Source organism: Trachemys scripta, chromosome 1, assembly GCF_013100865.1.
Source record: "Trachemys scripta elegans isolate TJP31775 chromosome 1, CAS_Tse_1.0, whole genome shotgun sequence".
Lineage (NCBI taxonomy): Eukaryota > Metazoa > Chordata > Testudines > Emydidae > Trachemys > Trachemys scripta.
In genome coordinates this window covers 212018413-212039536 of record NC_048298.1, presented here as the reverse complement: position 1 = coordinate 212039536, position 21124 = coordinate 212018413, and the positions used below count along the sequence as shown (strand labels likewise).

General features: G+C 39.3%; 1 protein-coding gene across 2 annotated transcripts in view; it reads left to right on the top strand.

Annotated features, from left to right (window-relative positions):
• The first annotated feature begins 487 nt into the window (after positions 1 to 487).
• Positions 488 to 21124, top strand: part of TXLNG (taxilin gamma) — a 47247-nt gene continuing 26610 nt past the window's right edge. Inside the window, exons 1-3 of one of the 2 annotated variants that reach the window (XM_034756212.1) lie at positions 488 to 809; positions 12194 to 12503; positions 13327 to 13418. In XM_034756212.1, coding sequence (XP_034612103.1) covers positions 678 to 809; positions 12194 to 12503; positions 13327 to 13418 — 534 coding nt within the window. In that variant the 5' untranslated portion in view covers positions 488 to 677. The remainder of the gene's footprint in view (positions 810 to 12193; positions 12504 to 13326; positions 13419 to 21124) is intronic. The other variant, XM_034756204.1, reaches the window with a different exon arrangement.

Sequence of the window (21124 nt, the reverse complement as noted above, 5' to 3'; positions counted from 1 at the left end):
AGCTTCCCCTCCCCGTCTAGCACCCAGTGCGCACCAAGAAAAAAAGTGTTACTGCGGCTCGGCCAGGCGGCCACGTACCCTGGGCGCAGCCGCTTCTCTGGCCTCGGGCGCCGCCTTGGCGCAGCCCTCACACGCTGTTGGGCAAAGATTCCCCCTCCCCGGCCGACCTGCGCCTATAAGGTTCCCTAGCGGCCCCTGCGCCGTCACCTCGAGCGCTGCGGGTTCGCGGGCCCGTACACGGCCCAGAGCCCCACGGAGCCTCCGCCTGAGCGCCCGCCGCTCTCCCACCCCTTCGTCGCGGCGTTACCGACCCCGCCGCGCGGCGCCGCATCTCGCGCCCCAGCAAGTTCTCCCGCCAGAGTCGCAGGGAGACTACACCGCGCTGGGGGAGGGGGGAATTACACGACAGCTCCCAGCATGCTCTGCTCCTGCGTGGTCCAACCGGATGGGACCCGTGAGCTGCGTCATCCGCACAGCATGCTGGGAACGGCAGTCCCCATCTCTGGGCTGGCGGGAGCCGCGCCGAGGGTCCCCAGCCACCTAGGTCCCTGGGGGAAATGAGTGTGTATCACGTGGCTGGGAGAGCTGCGCGGTGATTGGCTGCGAGCGGGGCCGGCACAAGCGCTTCCGGTGTCTCTGGTTCGGACGGCTGCTTGTTTGGATGCTGCCGTCACATCATGGCGACGCGGGGAGCCGAAGCAGCGCGCGGAGGAGGCAGTAGCAACAGCACTGTAGGGTCCGGACGGAGCCGGCGCCATAGCCTGGGGCAGCGGGAGGAGGCGGCGGTGGCAGCGCGGGGCAGCCCTGAGGTAACGGCCCGCTGCGCGCGCCGTCGGGCTCTCCCCACCGGCTAGCGCGTCCATCGCCCCACGCGGCGCCGCGCGTCCGGGAAGCGGCTGGTGCGGGCGGCTCCGGCGTGCGAGGCAGCGCCTCAGCCCAGCCTCGCGATGGGCTCCGCTCCCGAGGGGGGAGGCAACTGCCCCCAGCCTATGGCTCGAGCCCGTCCGGTCCGAGGGGGGCCGGTGGCGTAGCAAAGTATAAGAGACGGCGGCCAGCCCCCGGGCACAGCCTCCAGGGAGCCCGGCTCCCGCGGTGGGTGGGAGGGAAGGATCGAGCGCGGGAGCTGCGTGTGTGTGACGGGGAGGGGGTTGGCTGCGGCGGGCTCTGCAGTGGTTCCCGGGGGTCTGCGGCACGACCCAGGGCGCGCTCTGCACGCGATACAGGCCTCCCGAGCCACCCGCCCAGCTGGGGTCCTGTTCGTACGGCTCCGTGCCCGGCACCCCAAAGAGCCCGTGGGCCTGTCGGCTCAGGCTGGTCACTCATCTGCGTGGCGGCCCCATTAGTTCGTGGCACTTATCCCCGTGGGAAGGAGTCTCACACACACACACCCCCCGCGCGCTGATCTGGGGAATAACTGGGCAGGCTTTGATAGGACCCAGTATTGTCATCTAATAGGTCACGTGGTCGTGTCAGCAAGGGGTGGGGGCTGTATCTGTATTGTAGTTGTAGAATACCTGTTACAGGGTAGGATGGCCTTTGCCCATTTCTCATGTTTGTACCATCTGTTTTAATTGTTTCTCAATATAGTAGTAGAATTGATCCAGTATACAATGCTCCTCACCCTGCCAGTCCTGCTTGTGTGAGTAGTCCCACTGAAGTGCATGAGTAAAGGTGATGTTGCCTGATCCTATTTCTGTTTGTCCAGGGAAAGTAGACTTTTATATAATATGAATCAAAAGTAATGCTACTAGTTTAATTTTCAACATCTTCTAAACCAAAAAAGGCAATGTTCTTAATAAAATCTTACTAAGAATGATAGTGTAGCTCAATAGATTTACAGTCGTCCTTGTTTCTATTTCTTGCAAGAAAGCCATAATGCTTCTCTTGTATGGACTTATAAAAACACACTTGTTTGAGGACAGAGTACTCTAAGGATAGTAAAATGTGCCCAGATGCCATTTGTATATACACTATTGAGTGTAATACAACTGTTGATCTAGGTATATTCTCACTTCTTTTCTGCTCCAGTATCTCATGTCATACTCCTATAGGTTTTCTGGTGGCTGTTATGGCATGTTACCTGTAGTAGGATAATGTAACTTTCCAAGGTGCAAAGTTTTCTGTTTTGGCCAATGGAAAGTTCTCAAGAGGCAGTGAAACTATTCCTTCCAAAAAGCAACAGAGGGTCCTGTGGCACCTTTGAGACTAACAGAAGTACTGGGAACATAAGCTTTCGTGGGTCAGAACCTCACTTCTTCAGATGCAAGAATTCCTTCCAAGAATCACAAGCCATCTTTTCTGCAACATTCTGGTTTTTACTACCCTTGTGAACACTGTTTCTTATGGTTACCTTTATTTTTATCTAGTGCCCCTTACCAAAGCATTCAGAATGTTAATAACAATTTTAAAAAGCGACTTGCATAATAGTATTTCCTTTCTCTTAAAATAAGAGCATACAGCCAAACGAAGGAATCAAATTTGATTAAAGAACTGAAAGGTAGAGCAAGAGATATTGGGCAAACAGTAGTTTTAAACAACGGTTGGAAAGCAAAACATGGGGAAAAACTTGATAAGAACTTTTTTGTGTAAATAAGGCCTTAAAGGGTTTTTTTATAGGCTGTCACTTTTTTACATTAGAAACTCAGATCTTGTCTACCCTGGCTTTGAGAGATTCTGTGGATGACTAGAGAACAAGTAGGATTATGGTATTAAGGAAGTGAAACCTGATTGAGGGAAAGTAAGTCACAGTTTAAAACTGTTTCAGCTTTTTTGTTAACACCTGTCACAGGCATTTGAGTTAAACAGTTAGAAGATTGGTTTGTTAAACATTCAACACTTGGTCTTTAATTCAGTTAAGGTCTGAGAGAGTTCCAGTTGAAGCTCTCCCGGTCCTCCAAAGAAATGTTCTGCAAACACTTGATATTGGTAATATTTGTAATGTAAAAACCGTGAGAACAATGGAGTGTGGGGAGGGGAGAAGGAGGAACCACCTTTCAGGTCTTTCTGCAACATAAAGAAGCAATTTAGCACACCCCCTTTTTGTAAATCACGGTTGAAGGTATGTTTTTAAGAGAATGAATAAAAATTAGATGGATTTCAGTTTCAGCTGAGTTTCGTACCACAGTGGACAACACAGGGAAAAAAACCATACTATTTAGTAGGCTTTCGAGGAATAGTAGGATCCTTAAACACAAGAGGTGTGTGAGTGCACATACTTATCTGAACAAGGCTCAAGAAGCAGGCCTTGAATGTAGCCAAGTCCATCAGCATTGGTTTTTAAAGGAATACTGTAAACTTAAATTTGGCTCAAAACAAACTTCTGCAAAGATCAAAAGAAATGTCTAGTTAAAAAAAAAAAAAATCAGTTGAAAACTGTTTTTAACTTTCTTCTGCAGTGTTAGAAACCCAAACCTTGCAAAGAACCTGAAAGGGAAACTGTCATTGATCTTCATTGTCCAACCTGAGACATGCACAAAGTAAATAGTATAGAGAGCATAGAATGGAATTTTAAAATTTCACATTTAATAATTTAAGAAAGTAGTAGAAGGGCCAATGTATGTATGTTGTATGTCTTTTTTTTTTTTTTTTTTTTTAAAGTTCAGTGTTGCGTGCTATCACAGTCAGTTGGTCACTTCATAGACAGTCTGTGTTTAAAAAAAAAAAAAAAAAATGTGCATAGTAGTGTGATCATGATAGCCTAATCTGATGAAGGCTCGTACTACTGGGCCTTGAACAGCTGCAAGCAATAGAGCAGCCCTAATGAGAGCATTCTGAAAAGAGCTGCAGTAAACTAATGTGGTCACAAGGACATTAGTTGCTGTTGTAATATCACATGATGAAGAGACACCTGTCAGAAACGCCCAACTTAATTTTTATGATATCTGACCCATGAATTTTTATGGAAAAGTTACAGTCAAAATTGCCAAAAAGATTGTGGATCTTGGTGACTCCTGCAGGAATATGTACCATGCAACTAGTCTTTTTGGGTGTGTCCACAATAGGAAAAAAGTTGTGTTTACCGTATATTTAAAATCTTAGTGTGGGCAAGGCATAGTTTTCACATGTTATCAGGATGGAGGTAAACATGGGGGAGAAAGGGATGCCAAGGGTTTACCTCAACCAACTAACGTGTGAAAACTATGAACTGTCTTGTCCACACTAGGATTTTAATGCATTAGCTGACACATTTTAAAAACACCTTTTTTTCTAGTAAGGACAAAGCTCTTGTATAGTCATAAAGTAATGCAAGTGTGGCAGGATTAAAGACAGGATTGTTAAATTAGCAGTATAATTCAAATATTCCTTCAAAGGAGTGGCTGAACTAATATGGTACACTTGTCTTTTGACTGGTGTATCAGCATAAAGGTACCCAGAAATGATTCCATATACATTGAACAGTACAAGAGGTTCAATCTTTGGCACATGCTTCAAACTCTTCTGTGATGATGAATAGTAATCATCACAGCTCACTGACTCCTATTTTCTAAATATGACACTGCCTCATTTTTGGACATGGACATCTTGAGTAAGTTCCAGTATGGGTTCTAGCCTTTCCTCTGGGGTTGAGACTGCATTTGTCAGGTTTTGATAAGTTAGTCTCTTGGGCTTTGAGAGCAGTTGCAGAGGAACTATCAATCTCTTTTGGTTATCAAAGCACCAGGTTGTCTGTGTGCTGTGCAACCTCTCAGTTTCCTTCCCCTAAAAGACTTGGTTTGAGAGGGGGTTGGTAATTGCAAGCTCTTGACTGTGAAGAGAGGTTTTTTGAGGTGTGTGATGGTAGCTAGTGTCTCAGTATTTTGGGGCAATCTGTATCTGAAATAATTGTCTAGAGAGCTTGCAAAGCACTTTAAGATGAAGGGATCTTTTACCATTTGTTTGTTGCTCATCAGCTTGGCACTCAAAGCAAACTAGCCAATTTCACTCTTGTTTTCATTTTTACTTATTTTTATTTTTAAATACACCTCTACCCCGATATAACATGACCCAATATAACACTAATTCGGATACAACGCGGTAAAGCAGCGCTCGGGGGGGAAAAGGGGGGAACTGCGCACTTCGGTGGATCAAAGCAAGTTCAATATAACCCGGTTTCACCTATAACACAGTAAGATTTTTTGGCTCCCGAGGGCAGCATTATATCAGGGTAGAGGTGTAGGTGGCTATTCATTGCTCTAGACAAACATACAACAAAAACTTTTGCAAATCTTGCAGGTTAATAGTCACCTGAGATTTTGCTAACAAATATCTTCTGCATCTCTTTCTTAATCTGTCACCCTCCCAGAAGACTGGGATAATAAAACTTGAAAGAAGTATGTCCTAAATGTATTTGGGTTCTGGCTCTGTTGGACCAACAGTGGGGAAGACTTCCAGATCTGTGGGGCCATCCTCAGAAAGCCAGTGCAAATAACTGGGTAATATGTTTTCTGTAAGAAGCATTGCTAAACAACTGATGTGCCATATTCTGCACTTAGTGAAATTTCCAAATCACCTTTGGGGAATACTCATGTAGAAGATTGTTCAGTAATCCGGTCTCCAGTTGAGACAGGCATGGATTACTGAAAGAAAAGGTCGTCACCACCTAGTCACGTACAGACTTCTGCAAAAAGAGATTTCCTTTTTCACAAAAACTGCAGCACTTTGAGGGGTGAATAAAAGTGTAAATGCTTGGTTTATGTAGATTGAACAAATATAGAAAGTTGAAATTGTTTACTGTGTCTTTAATGATAAATTTATATGAATAAATGCCAGTTCTTAGAATAGGGGTCTCTATGGATGCATTTCCTGATGCCCTTTGATTATGCTGGTATTCATGAGAGTTGTAACTATTTATTTTCTTTGATCACACTCAGTCCCACTGTTTAGGAAATGGGTGAGAAGCATGTCATTACATTACTCTCTAGTAAGCAGCCACGAGTCTTTCATTTTCCCTCTTCAATAAACACTTATTTTCCTGTAAATAAAATAAAATTTCCTTTTTAAAGTAAAATCTGAGTATGCATTAGATTTTAGAGTAATTTGAAATATTGGCTCTTAAAGCAGAAACTTTGCTGTCAAGGCAAAGCTTCAAGAAGGATCCCCTGTAGAGAATGCAGGCAGAGAGCAATTAATGTGTATAACATATATTTGGAAAGAGCTGCTGAGGCCAGGACTTAGATTTATAGTGTATAGGTGCTGCTCAGGTCAACGGTCACAGCATTTCACCTTGAATGACCCTCTTTCTCAGACATCAGGCTGCATGCAAATACTCTGGCTTGCAACAGAATCCCTGTCCTGCTGCACGTGACTTAGTGGGGATCCAGGCCCATCCTGCAGGATAAGAGCCGCCGCTGTGGGGTAAACCACGGACAAAAGGAAAATCACATTATCCATGACTTTTCCCCCCGCCACGACAAATTTGTAGCCTTACTTACAATTGCCCAAGTTGTGTGTCTGCCCTGTAGTGTGATATGTGCACACTGTGATCTATACTACTTTGATCATGTTGAAGAACACACTCAGTGAATGTCTACAATTATGGAGGGGCAGAAGCATCACTATAATTAAGGCTGAGACTACATTACCATTTACGAGTTAATTTTTCTAAGTGCTCTGAAATCCACAGGCTTACTCAGATTGTCTTGATTTGTTATGCCTCCTGGGGGCCTGAGATAGGGTTAGTGGTCCAAAAATTAAAGGTCATCAAAATGTTATTTTAACATTTTTGCACGAACCTGAGGCTCAAACTATGGCTTGGATCTTCCCCAAAATACATCACCTGTTCAGGCTTGATTTCAACTAGTGTCTGTCACCCACCAACTCTTTGGGCAAGAAATATTTTAAAAGCTGTTCAAGATAAAACTTGGGTTTACAGCCTGGCTCTAAGATGACAAGACAGATGTGATGAGGTGTGCTGGATTGCAGCGGTACTCCGATTTGGCCCAGCCACCCCTCTGACATGGTCAATGGTGTGGAGGGCCAAACTGGAGTTGCACTGCGACCCTGAATCCTAGGTCACAAAGCCCAGCCCCAGAGCACAACGCAAGAGCTGCCACTGACCCAGCCCTGGAGAACACAAGAGCAGTATAGTGGTCCAGAAATGTATTAGACATTACAAAGTCAAAGGTTCCACTGACAAGGTATTCGTAGATCTGAAATTGTCAAAGTCTGTTAGCCCTGAGATGAGAAATGGATTAAATTGATTTGGTTTCTGTGCACAGATGAGATAACTATGTTCTTAATTGTTAAAGGGTTTATTACAGTATGGTGCATCCCATTAATAAACATGCCTATATGTGGCCTATGAGAAGTGTGGTTGAGGTTTAACTAGTTTTGTAGCTGATGGCTGGACCTGTGAATTTTTTTTATTATAGTATCAGAGGGGTAGCCGTGTTAGTCTGGATCTGTAAAAAAGCAACAAAGAGTTCTGTGGCACCTTATAGACTAACAGACGTCAGACGAAGTGGGTATTCACCCACGAAAGCTTATGCTCCAATGCTTTTTGATTATAGGCATTTTCAGGGCTCTTTACCATAATATTACAGTGACAGATATTATATCATTAAAACCAAAGATTATATTTTTTCTTAAGACATAGGAGGAAGCAGAGGTTGAATTATACGTGGATGCATACTGTTAATGATAGCTTATATTTCTTTGAACAACTCTACTCATTTTTGTGAAAAAAGAAAATGGCCTTTTCTACAGAGAAATTTGCACCAGATTATTTAAACAAGTGCAAACCCATGTGTAGACTCTTAATTTAAAACTTGTTCCTCATCAAATTAGTCTGGAATAAGTCTGATTTAAAACCAAAAATGAGTAGCACACAACCCATTTTGCAATTTCTAAACCTTTTAAAATCAGTTTAAAGTCACACCTTAAGTTTATACCAGTGCAACACTGCACATATAAAAGGACATGTCTAATAATTTGGAGAGACATTTCTCACCCCTAAAATTGGTAGTCAAGTTAGGTTTGAGAGACAGTCTGTGGAAACTTGCATTGCTACTACCCATGATTCATAGATTCATAGATTATAGGACTGGAAGGGACCTTGAGAGGTCATCGAGTCCAGTCCCCTGCCCGCATGGCAGGACCAAATACTGTCTAGACCATCCCTGATAGACATTTATCTAACCTACTCTTAAATATCTCCAGAGATGGAGATTCCAAAACCTCCCTAGGCAATTTATTCCAGTGTTTAACCACCCTGACAGTTAGGAACTTTTTCCTAATGTCCAGCCTAGACCTCCCTTGCTGCAGTTTAAGCCCATTGCTTCTTGTTCTATCCTTAGAGGCTAAGGTGAACAAGTTTTCTCCCTCGTCCTTATGACACCCTTTTAGATACCTGAAAACTATTATGTCCCCTCTGAGTCTTCTCTTTTCCAAACTAAACAAACCCAATTCCTTCAGCTTTCCTTCATAGGTCATGTTCTCAATACCTTTAATCATTCTTGTTGCTCTTCTCTGGACCCTTTCCAATTTCTCCACATCTTTCTTGAAAAGCGGTGCCCAGAACTGGACACAATACTCCAGCTGAGGCCTAACCAGAGTAGAGCGGAAGAATGACTTCTTGTGTCTTGCTCACAACACACCTCTTAATGCATCCAGAATCATGTTTGCTTTTTTTGCAACAGCATCACACTGTTGACTCATATTTAGCTTGTGGTCCACTATAACCCCTAGATCCCTTTCTTCCCATTCTGTATGTGTGAAACTGATATTTTTTCTTCCTAAGTGGAGCACTTTGCATTTGTCTTTGTTAAACTTCATCCTGTTTACCTCAGACCATTTCTCCAATTTGTCCAGATCATTTTGAATTATTACCCTGTCCTCCAAAGCAGTTGCAATCCCTCCCAGTTTGGTATCATCCACAAACTTAATAAGCGTACTTTCTATGCCAATATCTAAGTCGTTAATGAAGATATTGAACAGAGCTGGGCCCAAAACAGACCCCTGCGGAACCCCATTCATTATGCCTTTCCAGCAGGAAAGTCTAAGTATACCACATCCACAGCTTCCCCCTTACCCACAAGACTCATTATCCTATCGAAGAAAGCTATCAGATTGGTTTGACATGATTTGTTCTTTACAAATCCATGCTGGCTGTTCCCTATCACCTTACCACCTTCCAAGTGTTTGCAGATGATTTCCTTAATTACTTGCTCCATTATCTTCCCTGGCACAGAAGTTAAACTAACTGGTCTGTAGTTTCCTGTGTTGTTTTTATTTCCCTTTTTATAAATGGGCACAATATTTGCCCTTTTCCAGTCTTCTGGAATCTCTCCCGTCTCCCATGATTTTCCAAAGACAATAGCTAGAGGCTCAGATACCTCCTCTATTAGCTCCTTGAGTATTCTAGAATTCATTTCATCAGGCCCTGGTGACTTGAAGGCATTTAACTTTTCTAAGTGATTTTTAACTTGTTCTTTTTTTATTTTATCTGTTAACCCTACCCCCTTCCCATTAGCATTCACTAGGTTTGGCATTCCTTCAGACTTCTCGGTGAAGACCGAAACAAAGAAGTCATTAAGCATCTCTGCCATTTCCAAGTTTCCTGTTACTGTTTCTCCCTCTTCACTAAGCAGTGGGCCTACCCGGTCTTTGGTCTTCCTCTTGCTTCTAATGTATTGATAAAAAGTCGTCTTGTTTCCCTTTATTCCTGTAGCTAGTTTGAGCTCATTTTGTGCCTTTGCCTTTCTAATCTTGCCCCTGCATTCCTGTGTTGTTTGCCTATATTCATCCTTTGTAATCTGTCCTAGTTTCCATTTTTTATATGACTCCTTTTTATTTTTTAGATCATGCAAGATCTTGTGGTTAAGCCAAGGTGGTCTTTTGCCACATTTTCTATCTTTCCTAACCAGCGGAATAGCTTGCTTTTGGGCCCTTAATAGTGTCCCTTTGAAAAACTGCCAACTCTCCTCAGTTGTTTTTCCCCTCAGTCTTGATTCCCATGGGACCTTACCTGTCTGCTCTCTGAGCTTACCAAAATCCGCCTTCCTGAAATCCATTGTCTCTATTTTGCTGTTCTCCCTTCTACCCTTCCTTAGAATTTCACACTCTATGATTTCATGATCACTTTCACCCAAGCTGCCTTCTACTTTCAAATTCTCAACGAGTTCCTCCCTATTTGTTAAAATCAAGTCTAGAACAGCTTCCCTCCTAGTAGCTTTGATGTACCTGTGCTGTGAAGAATAGACTTCATTACTGTCAAACTCTTGCTTTCCATCACTAAAATTCACTTAAATATTTTAAAGGGTTTTGGAAGAACATTTACTTTTACAATCATGATTCCCTTGAATAGCCAGTATGTATACATGTTGTAATGGCATGATCATAAAAAGCAGGAATTTTTTGTCCCAACTATTCATTTGCCAAGATGGTGACCTGGCTCTTGATTAGAGCATACAGGTTAGAATATTCAGGCTCTGATATTGTCTATCCTTAAATGATTATAGTGACTGATTATGTCTGGTTTTTTCATGGATGAGAGAATTCAGTGGTAGTAGTAGTTGCGTTTAGACTTACAATTGTTAAGGGTGTGGCCACCATCTGTTCAATTCCAGAGGTCCACAGTGGGTTTCAGTATGGCACCAAGAGAACTATGTCTCACAAGTGTAGATTTAAGCGTAGACCAGTCGCCAGAGAGAACTACAGCTTACCTTCCAGTTAGGTGCTAACATTCTTCTGAACTTCATATCAGTTTGAGGCAGATTTTTATGAATATTACAGAGATGGCATTGTCTACCCACAGAATTACAGACAACGTGTCTTAATACTCTAAACCCAGAGCCAATTAGTATAAGTGATTTTTTTGCTACTGTAATATTTTCAGAAAGGTGAAATATGACTTTGAAGATGAAATTGCACATACTCTTGCTCCTTCTCCATATTTTTAATTGTTTTGTGTAGCATGAGTTTTAATATCAGTTTCTTTTTAATTTAATCAGCTTAGTAGTGTGTCTTGCTAACTTGGTTACTTTTATTTTACAAAAAGCATAACATTCATGTTCCACCATGTATTTTCCAGGAGCATTTTTAAACACTTCAAATTATAAAAATGTCCTGTTTCTTCCTCCTCTTTCCTCTCTCCCTCCTGTATGTTTCCTCGTTCCATTTTTGAACTATTATTTGAAATGTTAATATCTTTAATCTTTGAAATTGAATCATAAAGTAGCTGTCAGACTTCATTAAAGTTATGCTGCTGGCATTTACTGGTGCTGCAGAGTATACAGGATGGCGTCCATCTGCTTTGTACTTTAGTCTCGCCTGTAATCCAGGACCGTCTTAAGTGTGGGTTCAGCATTCTTGCATTTGAGTATATATACTGTGATTTGTTTTACTAAATTGGGAAAAACAGCTTCTCAAACTGACTCTGGGGATGCAAAGGTCAGAAAGTTTGTGTTTTTAATGCATGTTTATGTATTTTTGAAATTGTTAAATATATTTGGCTTTCTGATTTTTCAGTAATTTTTAGATTGTATCACATTTTGAATATAGGGTGTAGGCTGGTTCATGATTTATTAAATTTGTTGAGGGTCCTATTTGAGTGTTGTTACTTGAAAATTAACTTCCTGTGTCTGACAGTATTTTTCATTTGATTCCATATACTTTGACCAATGGAGCAGCTGTGTGCTTATTTTAATACTCTAGTCAAAGCTGCTAGAACACTATAGCTTTCTCACAAATAAAAAGTTAGCATGGAAATATAATTTTAGCATCTAACTCTTCTAATACTACACTTCTTGGAATGACAAGCCATTGAAGATAATTCTTAGCTTGATTCATTCTTAACAGGGTGATGTTTCAGTGACATTCTCTGTGTGTGTTTGGGGAATGTCTCTGGGTAGTAACTACTTCACCTGCTCCAGGAGTTTAAAAAACAAAAAACAGGCTGGAGTCCTGTGTACCTAAATTTTTCAGGTTACTTTCTTACGAGAGAATTATTGTCAAGCGTAGTGCCTGCATTACTCCTTAAATATTTGGGGGTAAGTTGGTCATTTTTATATATTGCAATCAGTGAAAAGCAAAATTGCTTTTTATATACATACAATATTAGTTTTTCTAAAAGTATTGACTACAGTTTGCAGTTCAACTTAGTGATACAGTAGCTTTTTGGATTCTTGTTTATGTATACTGAAAATAGAGTAGAGGTTTTTTACTTCAAGAAAAATTTACTTGGTAACTTATCTGATTACTTCTTCCCCTTTTCTAGTTTATGATTGGTACAACAGGTGAAGCTGGAATTTGTGAGATTGGAATGAATACCCAGGATCAGTTGGTGAACAGCAAATGCATTGAATCTGACACAACTTTGCAACATCTGCAGTCCAATTGTGATGGCATAGAAAGTACAGGTGCATTGGAAGACGAAGATTATATCACAAAAAATAGAAAGCCAGTGGGTTCAATGTACTGTACTCAAGAATCACGTGAGGAGACTCCTGGGAGAGAAGAAGCCCGTACTGAGCCACCTGATGGCCAACAAGATCCGGAGACTGAAAAAAACAAAGAGAAAACCTTAGGTATTTGCTGTTTTAGGATTTGGCTTCTAAATTACAGCAAGTTCTATGTTTTGAAAAAGATAGTGGTTTTAATGTTTCCTTAAAAATTGGCTTTACATTGTACTCTGGCAATCTGAGTTATTCCCAGGAGCTTTAGTTTTGTTGCCAAATGGCATTTTGTCCTCCTTATCATGATGCGTGTTGGGGGGAAATGGAAGAACATGCTTTAAAAGGTCACTGGTTAAAATTAATATTAAAAAGTCCCTCACCTGTTAATATGTTAATGTTTTAAAAATCTAATCCACTAGTCACAATTTGTTTTACTTCTTGCATTTCACTCAGTTTAATCATTGGAAATAGACTAAATGGTTTAACTTCTGGTTGTTAAAGACTATGATGCTGCATTGTTTTGGTTACATACACTGAAGATGACTGTCTGTATATAAGACCACTTTTAGCTGATGACTATTTCTGTATGTCATAACAAAATCTGAATTTTAGATCTCTGGTTTCAAAAGTGTATCATATATTTCTTGGTTTGTATCTTCTGAAAGAGAAATTATGAAAGTCAAAGAATTCTTGTGGTCTAAGGCTCTGTGCATACTGCAGTTGAATTAAATATATTACTACCCTTCATGTTATACAAGTCTACAAATAGCAAGCTAATTATATGAATTCCTTGTTTTTTAGGGACTTGTGTTGCCATTCTCTAGTAAAACAATATACAGCTATTAAACTAACATGCCATTAAAAACATTCTAGATCATCATTAATACAGAACTCTTTTCAGAGGAAAAAGCTTTTTATAGGATTTTTTCAGTATTTAATTTTTTTTCATCCATAGGAAAAGAAGTACTGTTATTGATGCAAGCCTTGAACACACTTTCTACTCCAGAAGAAAAGTTGGCAGCTCTCTGCAAGAAATACGCTGATCTTGTAAGTAATCTGTGTAGCTAACAAATACCAAGAGTACATCTAAATTTCTATTTCTTGTAAAATGGTTTTGGAGAAATAGTTATTCATCTACTTAACAGTGTGAAAATACATATTGAATATGGAAGAATAGCAGATTTTTTTCTTCAATTCAAAGATGTTTTAACCGATTCAGCTATTTCATTGCATTAGCAGAATATATTGGTTGCAACATTCAGGTTTCTGATGGAAATTGTTGCAGTCAACATAAAAATTCAACACTTGTAGTCGTTTTCACTTTTATCTAGGTCTCCATAACTGTTCTATAAATCTAAAGAGGAATTTCATTATAATAGTATTCTGATAATGAAGTACCGCAACATACAATAATAAAACAGATTTCAATGCTACTAGCAACAAAATCAACATCTGTAGTCCAGCGGTAATTGAAGTTTTTTCTAGTGGCGTAAGATAAGGCTGTGCCCCTATTCTGCAATATTTCTAGTTTTTGATAAGCTTGTCAGTGTCTACTTGACTCATGCTGGAAGTTTATAACTTTCCATTGCTGAACATATCAGCTAGTTGTTAGGAGTATATTAATTTCTTTTTCACAAAACTAGTTTCTGGATTGGATGTGAGGCAGCACAGCGTGCTGTAATGTGCTCAACATACTATAAGTTTCCAAGACAGTACAATGTAGTTCAGCCATTAGTGATAGAAAATGATGATCTAGTAATATTTTTGGAAATTGGGAAAAATGTAGGTATATCTTCTGAAGATTTAGTTTCTTCCTTGGTTTTAGAACATTGCCTCAAGTGAATGTTTGTTTCTCTAATGACTGTAAATAGCAATGGAAGCATATGATCTTTTTTTTTTTTTTCTTCAGAACCAGCCCCCAAAAAGGATAACTTTGCCAGTTCACTGTCATAGTTTTTTATTTAGGTGAATGGGAACAGGTGTTTATTATAGAAAAATGTATTCTGACATAATTTGGTACTTAGAGAAGGAATAAAACTGGCTAGCAAGGTTTCTATCTGGATGAGTTTCTACTCAGGCTGTCAAGTGATTATTATCGTTTATCAGTGCGATTAATCGCACGAATAATCACGATTAATTTTTTTAGAGTGCCATTTATTTAAATAATTTTGGAGGTTTTCTACATTTTCAAATATATTGATTTCAGTTACAACACAGGAGACAGTGTACACTGCTCACTTTATATTTTTCTGATTACAAATATTTGCACTGTAAAAAACAAAAAAGAAATAGTATTTTTCAATTCACCTGATACAAGGACTGTAGTGCAGTCTCTTTATCGTGAAAGTTGGACTTACAAATATAGAATTATGTACAAAATAAAACTGGATTCAAAAATAAAATGTAAAATTTTAGAGCCTACAAGTCCACTCAGTCCTATTTCTTGTTCAGCCAATCGCTCAGACAAACAAGTTTGTTTACATTTTCAGGAGATAATGCTGCCCGCTTCTTGTTTACAATGTCGCCAGAAAATGAGAACAGGCGTTTGCATGGCATTGTTGTAGCTGGCGTTGCAAGATGTTTACAAGCCAGATGCGCTAAAGCTTCATATGTCCCTTCACACTTCAACCACCATTCCAGAGGACATGCGTCCATGTTGATGACGGCTTCTGCTCGATAACAGTCCATAGCAGTGCAGACCGGCCCATGTTCATTTTCATCATCTGAGTCAGATGCCACCAGCAGGAGGTTGATTTTCTTTTTTGGTGGTTCGTGTTCTGTAGTTTCCGCATTGTAGTGTTGCTCTTTTAAGTCTTCTGAAAGAATGCTCCACACCTCATCTCTCTCAGATTTTGGAAGGCACTTCAGATTTTTAAACCTTGGTGCTGTAGCTATCTTTAGAAATATCACATTGGTACCTTCTTTGTGTTTTGTCAAATATGTAGCGAAAGTGTTCTTAAAATGAACAATATGTGCTGAGTCATCATCCAAGACTACTATAACATGAAATATATGACAGAATGCGGGTAAAACACAGCTGGAGACATACAAATCTTCCCCACGGAGTTCAGTCACAAACTTAATTAACGCCTTATTTTTTTAACAAGCGTCATCAGCATGGAAGCATGTCCTCTGGAATGGTGGCCGAAGCATGAAGGGGCATACGAATGTTTAGCATATCTGGCACGTAAATACCTTGCAATGCCGGCTACAAAAGTCCTATGCAAATGTCTATTCTCACTTTCTGGTGACGTAAATTAGATGTGGACAGTATTATCTCCCATAAATGTAAACAAACTTGTTTGTCTTAGTGATTGGCCATACAAGAAGTAAGACTGAGTGGACTTGTAGGCTCTAAAGTTTTGCAGCGTTTTGTTTGAGTGCAATTATGTAACAAAAAAAATCTACGTTTGGAAGTTGCACTACTGTACTTGTATGAGGTGAATTGAAAAATACTGTTTCTCTTGTTTATCATTTTTACAGTGCTAATATTTGTAATCAAAAATAATATAAAGTGAGCAGTGTACACTATATATTCTGTGTTCTAATTGAAATCAGTGTATTTGAAAATGTAGAAAAATATCCAAAACATTTAATAAACTTCAATTGGTATTCTACTGTTTAACAGCGCGATTAAAATGGCGATAAATGTTTTTAATTGTGATTAATTTTTTTGAGTTAATCATGAGTTAGCTGCAACAGGACAGAAGTAGACATTAACTGAAAGTAGATTTGAAAATAATTGTATATATATTTTTTTAATCTACAAATACTTGAAGAAACAAACGATACAAAGCTGTAATGAAAAGAAATGTGGATGGCATAAAAACCCATGTAAAGTCTGTCTTCTCTCCATTATGTTACTTGTGCTATGAATGGAGGTGAAAACAGCATTCTGATTGTATATGTTGTCATACCTAAGCTTTGCAGAATTTAATTTTTATATATTTTAAATATTTGATTATGTGGATGTTTATTTTTTTAGTATTTTAGATTGATAAAAATCTACTTTTCACAGTTGAGAGATTATGTATTCTAAACTCTTATTTTTATCAATTACAATTTTCGCAGTTGTGGGAAATTATGGGGGGAGGTAAGACAATTATTTAATGAGGCATTGAGATTCAAAAAGTTAAAGCTTTAAACCATTTAAACACAAATTGTCAAAATATACAAAGGAAATATCCTTAAATCAACAAGTCATACTTATTTTTATTATTAATTTGCTAATCCATTTGTAACAAGCCTTATTCAAAAATCTTTGTCCAATCCTAGTCATAACATTCTGTAACAACAACTTTGTTCCTGCACAAGGATTATTGACAGCACAGCTCTGGAAATGGCTTGTTAGCTGAGGCTGGAAAGTGAGCAGATAAAGTAAAAATGCTTTTATAAAAACTCCAAAAAGAATTACTTAAAGCTAAAGCAATCTAGAAAGACAACCTTCCCCTACACCCCATATTTTAGGTCAAATCTGGATCTTAAAACCTTTAGTCTGTACATGTGATCCATTAGTGGTCCAGTCTACCTTCTTCACATCTTAATTCATCCCATCTGGAGAGTCCAGTTTCTTAGACTAATAGTCTAAGATGGTGGCTTAGCACACATTGTTTCAAGAAGGGATTTTCTTACTGTTTCTAAACCAGCATAGATGCCAGCCTCTAGGGATAGGGAGCTCACACAGAGATTAATTAAATCCTGGGCACTTGAATATGCAGGAGAGGAAATGGTAAAAATTTATTAGAACTTTATGCAATTTGTTCTGGACTTGGCCTTCTCCCTATGAGTGAGCAACTCCCTCTAATCATGACAGAAATCACCAGTTCAATGGCCTCCATCAATAAGGAGGCTGGAAAGGGGTGGTCATCCTTGCAAAGGTCAGTCCACATTCTGATGCTTCCTGAGTGAAGCAAAACCTCCAGTCCAGCAGATTTCTACATATTCAAGGAAAGAAATACATCACAGCCAACTGGCGAAGCAGGGGACAGCTAGATCATGCAAAATGGTTTCTCCATCCAGAAATCTTTGTTTCTAATGAGGAAATTTGGATTACCAGAGAGAGGTCTATTTGCATCATGAACAAGCCGTGAGGTGTCTCCTTTTTTTCTCTGAAAAGTGATATCCAAGAGCAATAGGCAAAGATCAGGAGGGAATAAACACAGATCGTATTAGTGGCTCCGTATTGGGTGAGTTAGGCCCAATGTTTCTGATCCCAGTGAGGACTCCATTCCCATTATCCACCCTTTAAGACAGGATCTGTTTTCTCAGGAACTGATTTTGTAACCCAGAGCCAAAGTATCTAATAACTGCCTGGCTTTTGAGCAGTCATGCATGAAAGCAAGAGGCTACATGGAAGGCATGTCTCAGCTCGGCTAGTATCTAGAAAAGCTTCCACTATTTTTTTTTCCCCCCCAATTCTGGAACCTGGCAGACATTCAAGCAGTGATGCAAGAAACATAGATGGTGACGGAGACGTACTATATTACAGACCTTCAAATTCTTTCAGTAGGGTCTAATAAAGAGCTTCACAGCTTCAACGTTAAAATATCAAGTGGCTGCATTTTCTAGCATATTTTTGTCTACAGGCAGAAAGAGGATCTCTTTACAGTGGAATATGAAGCATTTCCTCAGAGAAAATCTTAAAAGGATGATGTAAAGATTCATCGAGCACTGCTATGGGACCTCAGTTTGGTTAATCTGACTCAGCACCTCTCTGAATCCATCTGAAAGATATTCTTGTATTTCCTGTCTATCAAGGTGGCCTTCCTGGCTACCATCACCTCCCCCCAAGAGGTATCAGAGCTTGGGCTCTGAAATTGAGAACAGTACTGCATATTCCACAGTAAGGTTTCCCCTCCCCCCCCCCCAAACAAATTGACCTTTATCCCCAAAATTAACACAATTTTTAAGGAGCCCCTCTTGTCTAAAACCATCTCACCCAAGAGAGGACCTCTGGTATATGTTAGATCATCTTAGTGCCCTGAGGATCTGTCTCAATCACACATCAGTTCTAATGCTGTATTTATTTTCTGTCATCGGGCACCTAAAGGAAAGAGGTCAAATCTCCTATTTCAAGATTGTTGAGATGGTGCGTCCATTAATCCTGTAAGCGGCTTGGATAAAAATCATCATATTTAATTTTCTTTTTACTATAATCTATTAAAATCATTTAAATTAAATAGAAACATTCAAGCGGTATATATTTGCTGTCGAGTTTTAAAGACAGTTACGCCATTGAAATGGTGTTGGGCATTGGTTTAAACACCTGAAATCAGAGTTTGTTGTAGTGGTAGACCAACTTTGACAACGCTAGCTTCTTCTGCAGGTGCAAAGAGCATATTTTCTTCATTTTCAGTTTCTTCATCTAGTTCAATTCAATGACTAGTTTATTCAGATTTGAGAATCCAGTTGGCAATTGAGCAAAAAGAAGAGTTTGTTTCCTTTTTTTCCAATCTACAATTAGAAACAAAGTGTGAGACAATAAGATCTTAGTTTTAAAATCTTGACGGACAAGGTGACCAGAAACAATCAGTTCAAATCACTAACTACAGATAATTCTTCCTTTGTTTAATGTATCCATTTAAAATGCAAAACATGTTTTGATAACCTACTTTTTTCTTAGGTATCCAACACCTCTAAGGTAGTTTTATTTTACTAATAAAAATTAAAATGCCGTGCATTTTAAATGAATTCTAGTTTTCATCCAAATGCAGCTTTACACAAATCAAGAGTAAAAAATTAATCCTTATCTAGTAAATAAGAAATGCATCATTCATTATTTCTAACTGTAAAAATTAAGAATCTGAATAAATCTGCTAAGATATATAATTTATTTAAGCAATGTGTATAGTAGGGCTGTCTGTTAATTGCAGTTAACTCACATGATGTGATTTTAAAAAAAATAATTTTGAATGATTGCAGTTTTAATCGCATTGTTAAACAATAGAATACCAATAGAAATTTATTACATATTTTGGATGTTTTTTCTACATTTTTTTTAAAGTCTACACTGCTCACTTTATTATTTTTTATTACAAATATATGCACTGTAAAAATGAAAAACAAAAACAGTATTTTCAATTCACCTCATACAAGTACTGTAGTGCAGTCTATTTATCGTGAAAATGCAACTTACAAATGTAGATTTTTTTTGTGTTACATAACTGCACTCAAAAACAAAACACTGCAAAACTTTAGAGCCTACAAATCCACTCAGTCCTATTTATCATTCAGCCAATCACTAAGACAAAAAAGTTTTACATTTACAGGCGATAATGCTGCCCACTTCTTATTTACAATGTCACCAGAAAGATTGCACTACAGTATTTGTATTAGGTGAATTGAAAAATACTATTTCTTTTGGGGTTTTTTCAGTGTAAATATTTGTAATCAGAAATAAATATAAAGTGAGAGGTGTACAGTTTTTATTCTGTATTATAATTGAAATCCGTATATTTGAAAATGTAGAAAACATCCAAAAATATTTTAATAAATGGTATTCTATTTAATGTTTAACATTGCTATTAATAACTATTAATGTTTTTAATTTCACGATTAATTGCGATTAATTTTTTAATCACTTGACAGCCCTAGTATATAGATATAATGTATCCTCGTGGTTAGCAAATAGTAGTACAAGATTTGGTTTTAAGGATATATTTAGCTACAGATCAACATGGTTTAATGTTTACCAACCAATGAGAGTCTGCCTTTCTTCAAGAAACTAAAAAGTACAAATGCAAATCAAGTTAAAAATTTATTTTAAATCAATCCACCCAGCCCTGTAGGTCATTCCCTTTCCCATGACCAGCATAAAGGGCAGTAGCAACCTCCTGGGCGATTTTATACACCATATGAAACGATCTCTAGAATAGCTACCTGGTCACATCTATTCATACCTTAAAATTTTACAAACTGGATATTCAGGCATCAGCTGATGTTGCCTTCAGTAGGAGCATGCGCCACACACTGGTCTCTTTGGGCTTGTCTACACTACCACTTACTTCGGTATAATTTACGTAGCTCAGTGAATAATCTCTACCCCTGAGCAACGTAAGTTACGCTGACCTAAGCGCCGGTGTAGGCAGCAGTGTGTCAGTCAGAGAGCTTCTCCTGCCAACATAGCTGCTGCCTCTTATGGAGGTGGAGTAATTAAGTCGACAGGAGAGCTCTCTTGTCCGCTTATAGCTTCTTCACCAGATCCGCTACAGCGGCGCAGCTTCTGTAGTGATTCTAGTGTAGACTAGTCTTCAGTAGTAGAGAGAGAGTTTTAAACCCTGAGAATATAGTTTTCTTTGGGTATGTCTACACTACCCACCAGATCAGCGGGCAGCGATCAGTCCAGCAGGGGTTGATTTATCACGTCTAGTCTAGATAAATCAATCCCCGAGCGCTCTCCCATCAACTCCTGTACACCACCACCGCAAGAGGTGCAGGCGGAGTTGACTCACCGCGGTGAAGACACCACAGTAAATCTATCTAAGTACGTCGACTTCAGCTACGTTATTCACGTAGATGAAGTTGCGTAACTTAGATCGTTTCCCTCCTTTCCCCCCAGGTAGAACTGGCCTTTGAACATGACTTGAAGGCAGGAAACCATTTTCAGGTTGAACATTTGACTACAGTAATAAATAGTCAAATGACAGTCAAACATTGGTCAAATAAAAGAAGAACAGGAGTACTTGTGGCACCTTAGAGACTAACAAATTTATTAGAGCATAAGCTTTCGTGGACTACAGCCCACTTCTTCGGAT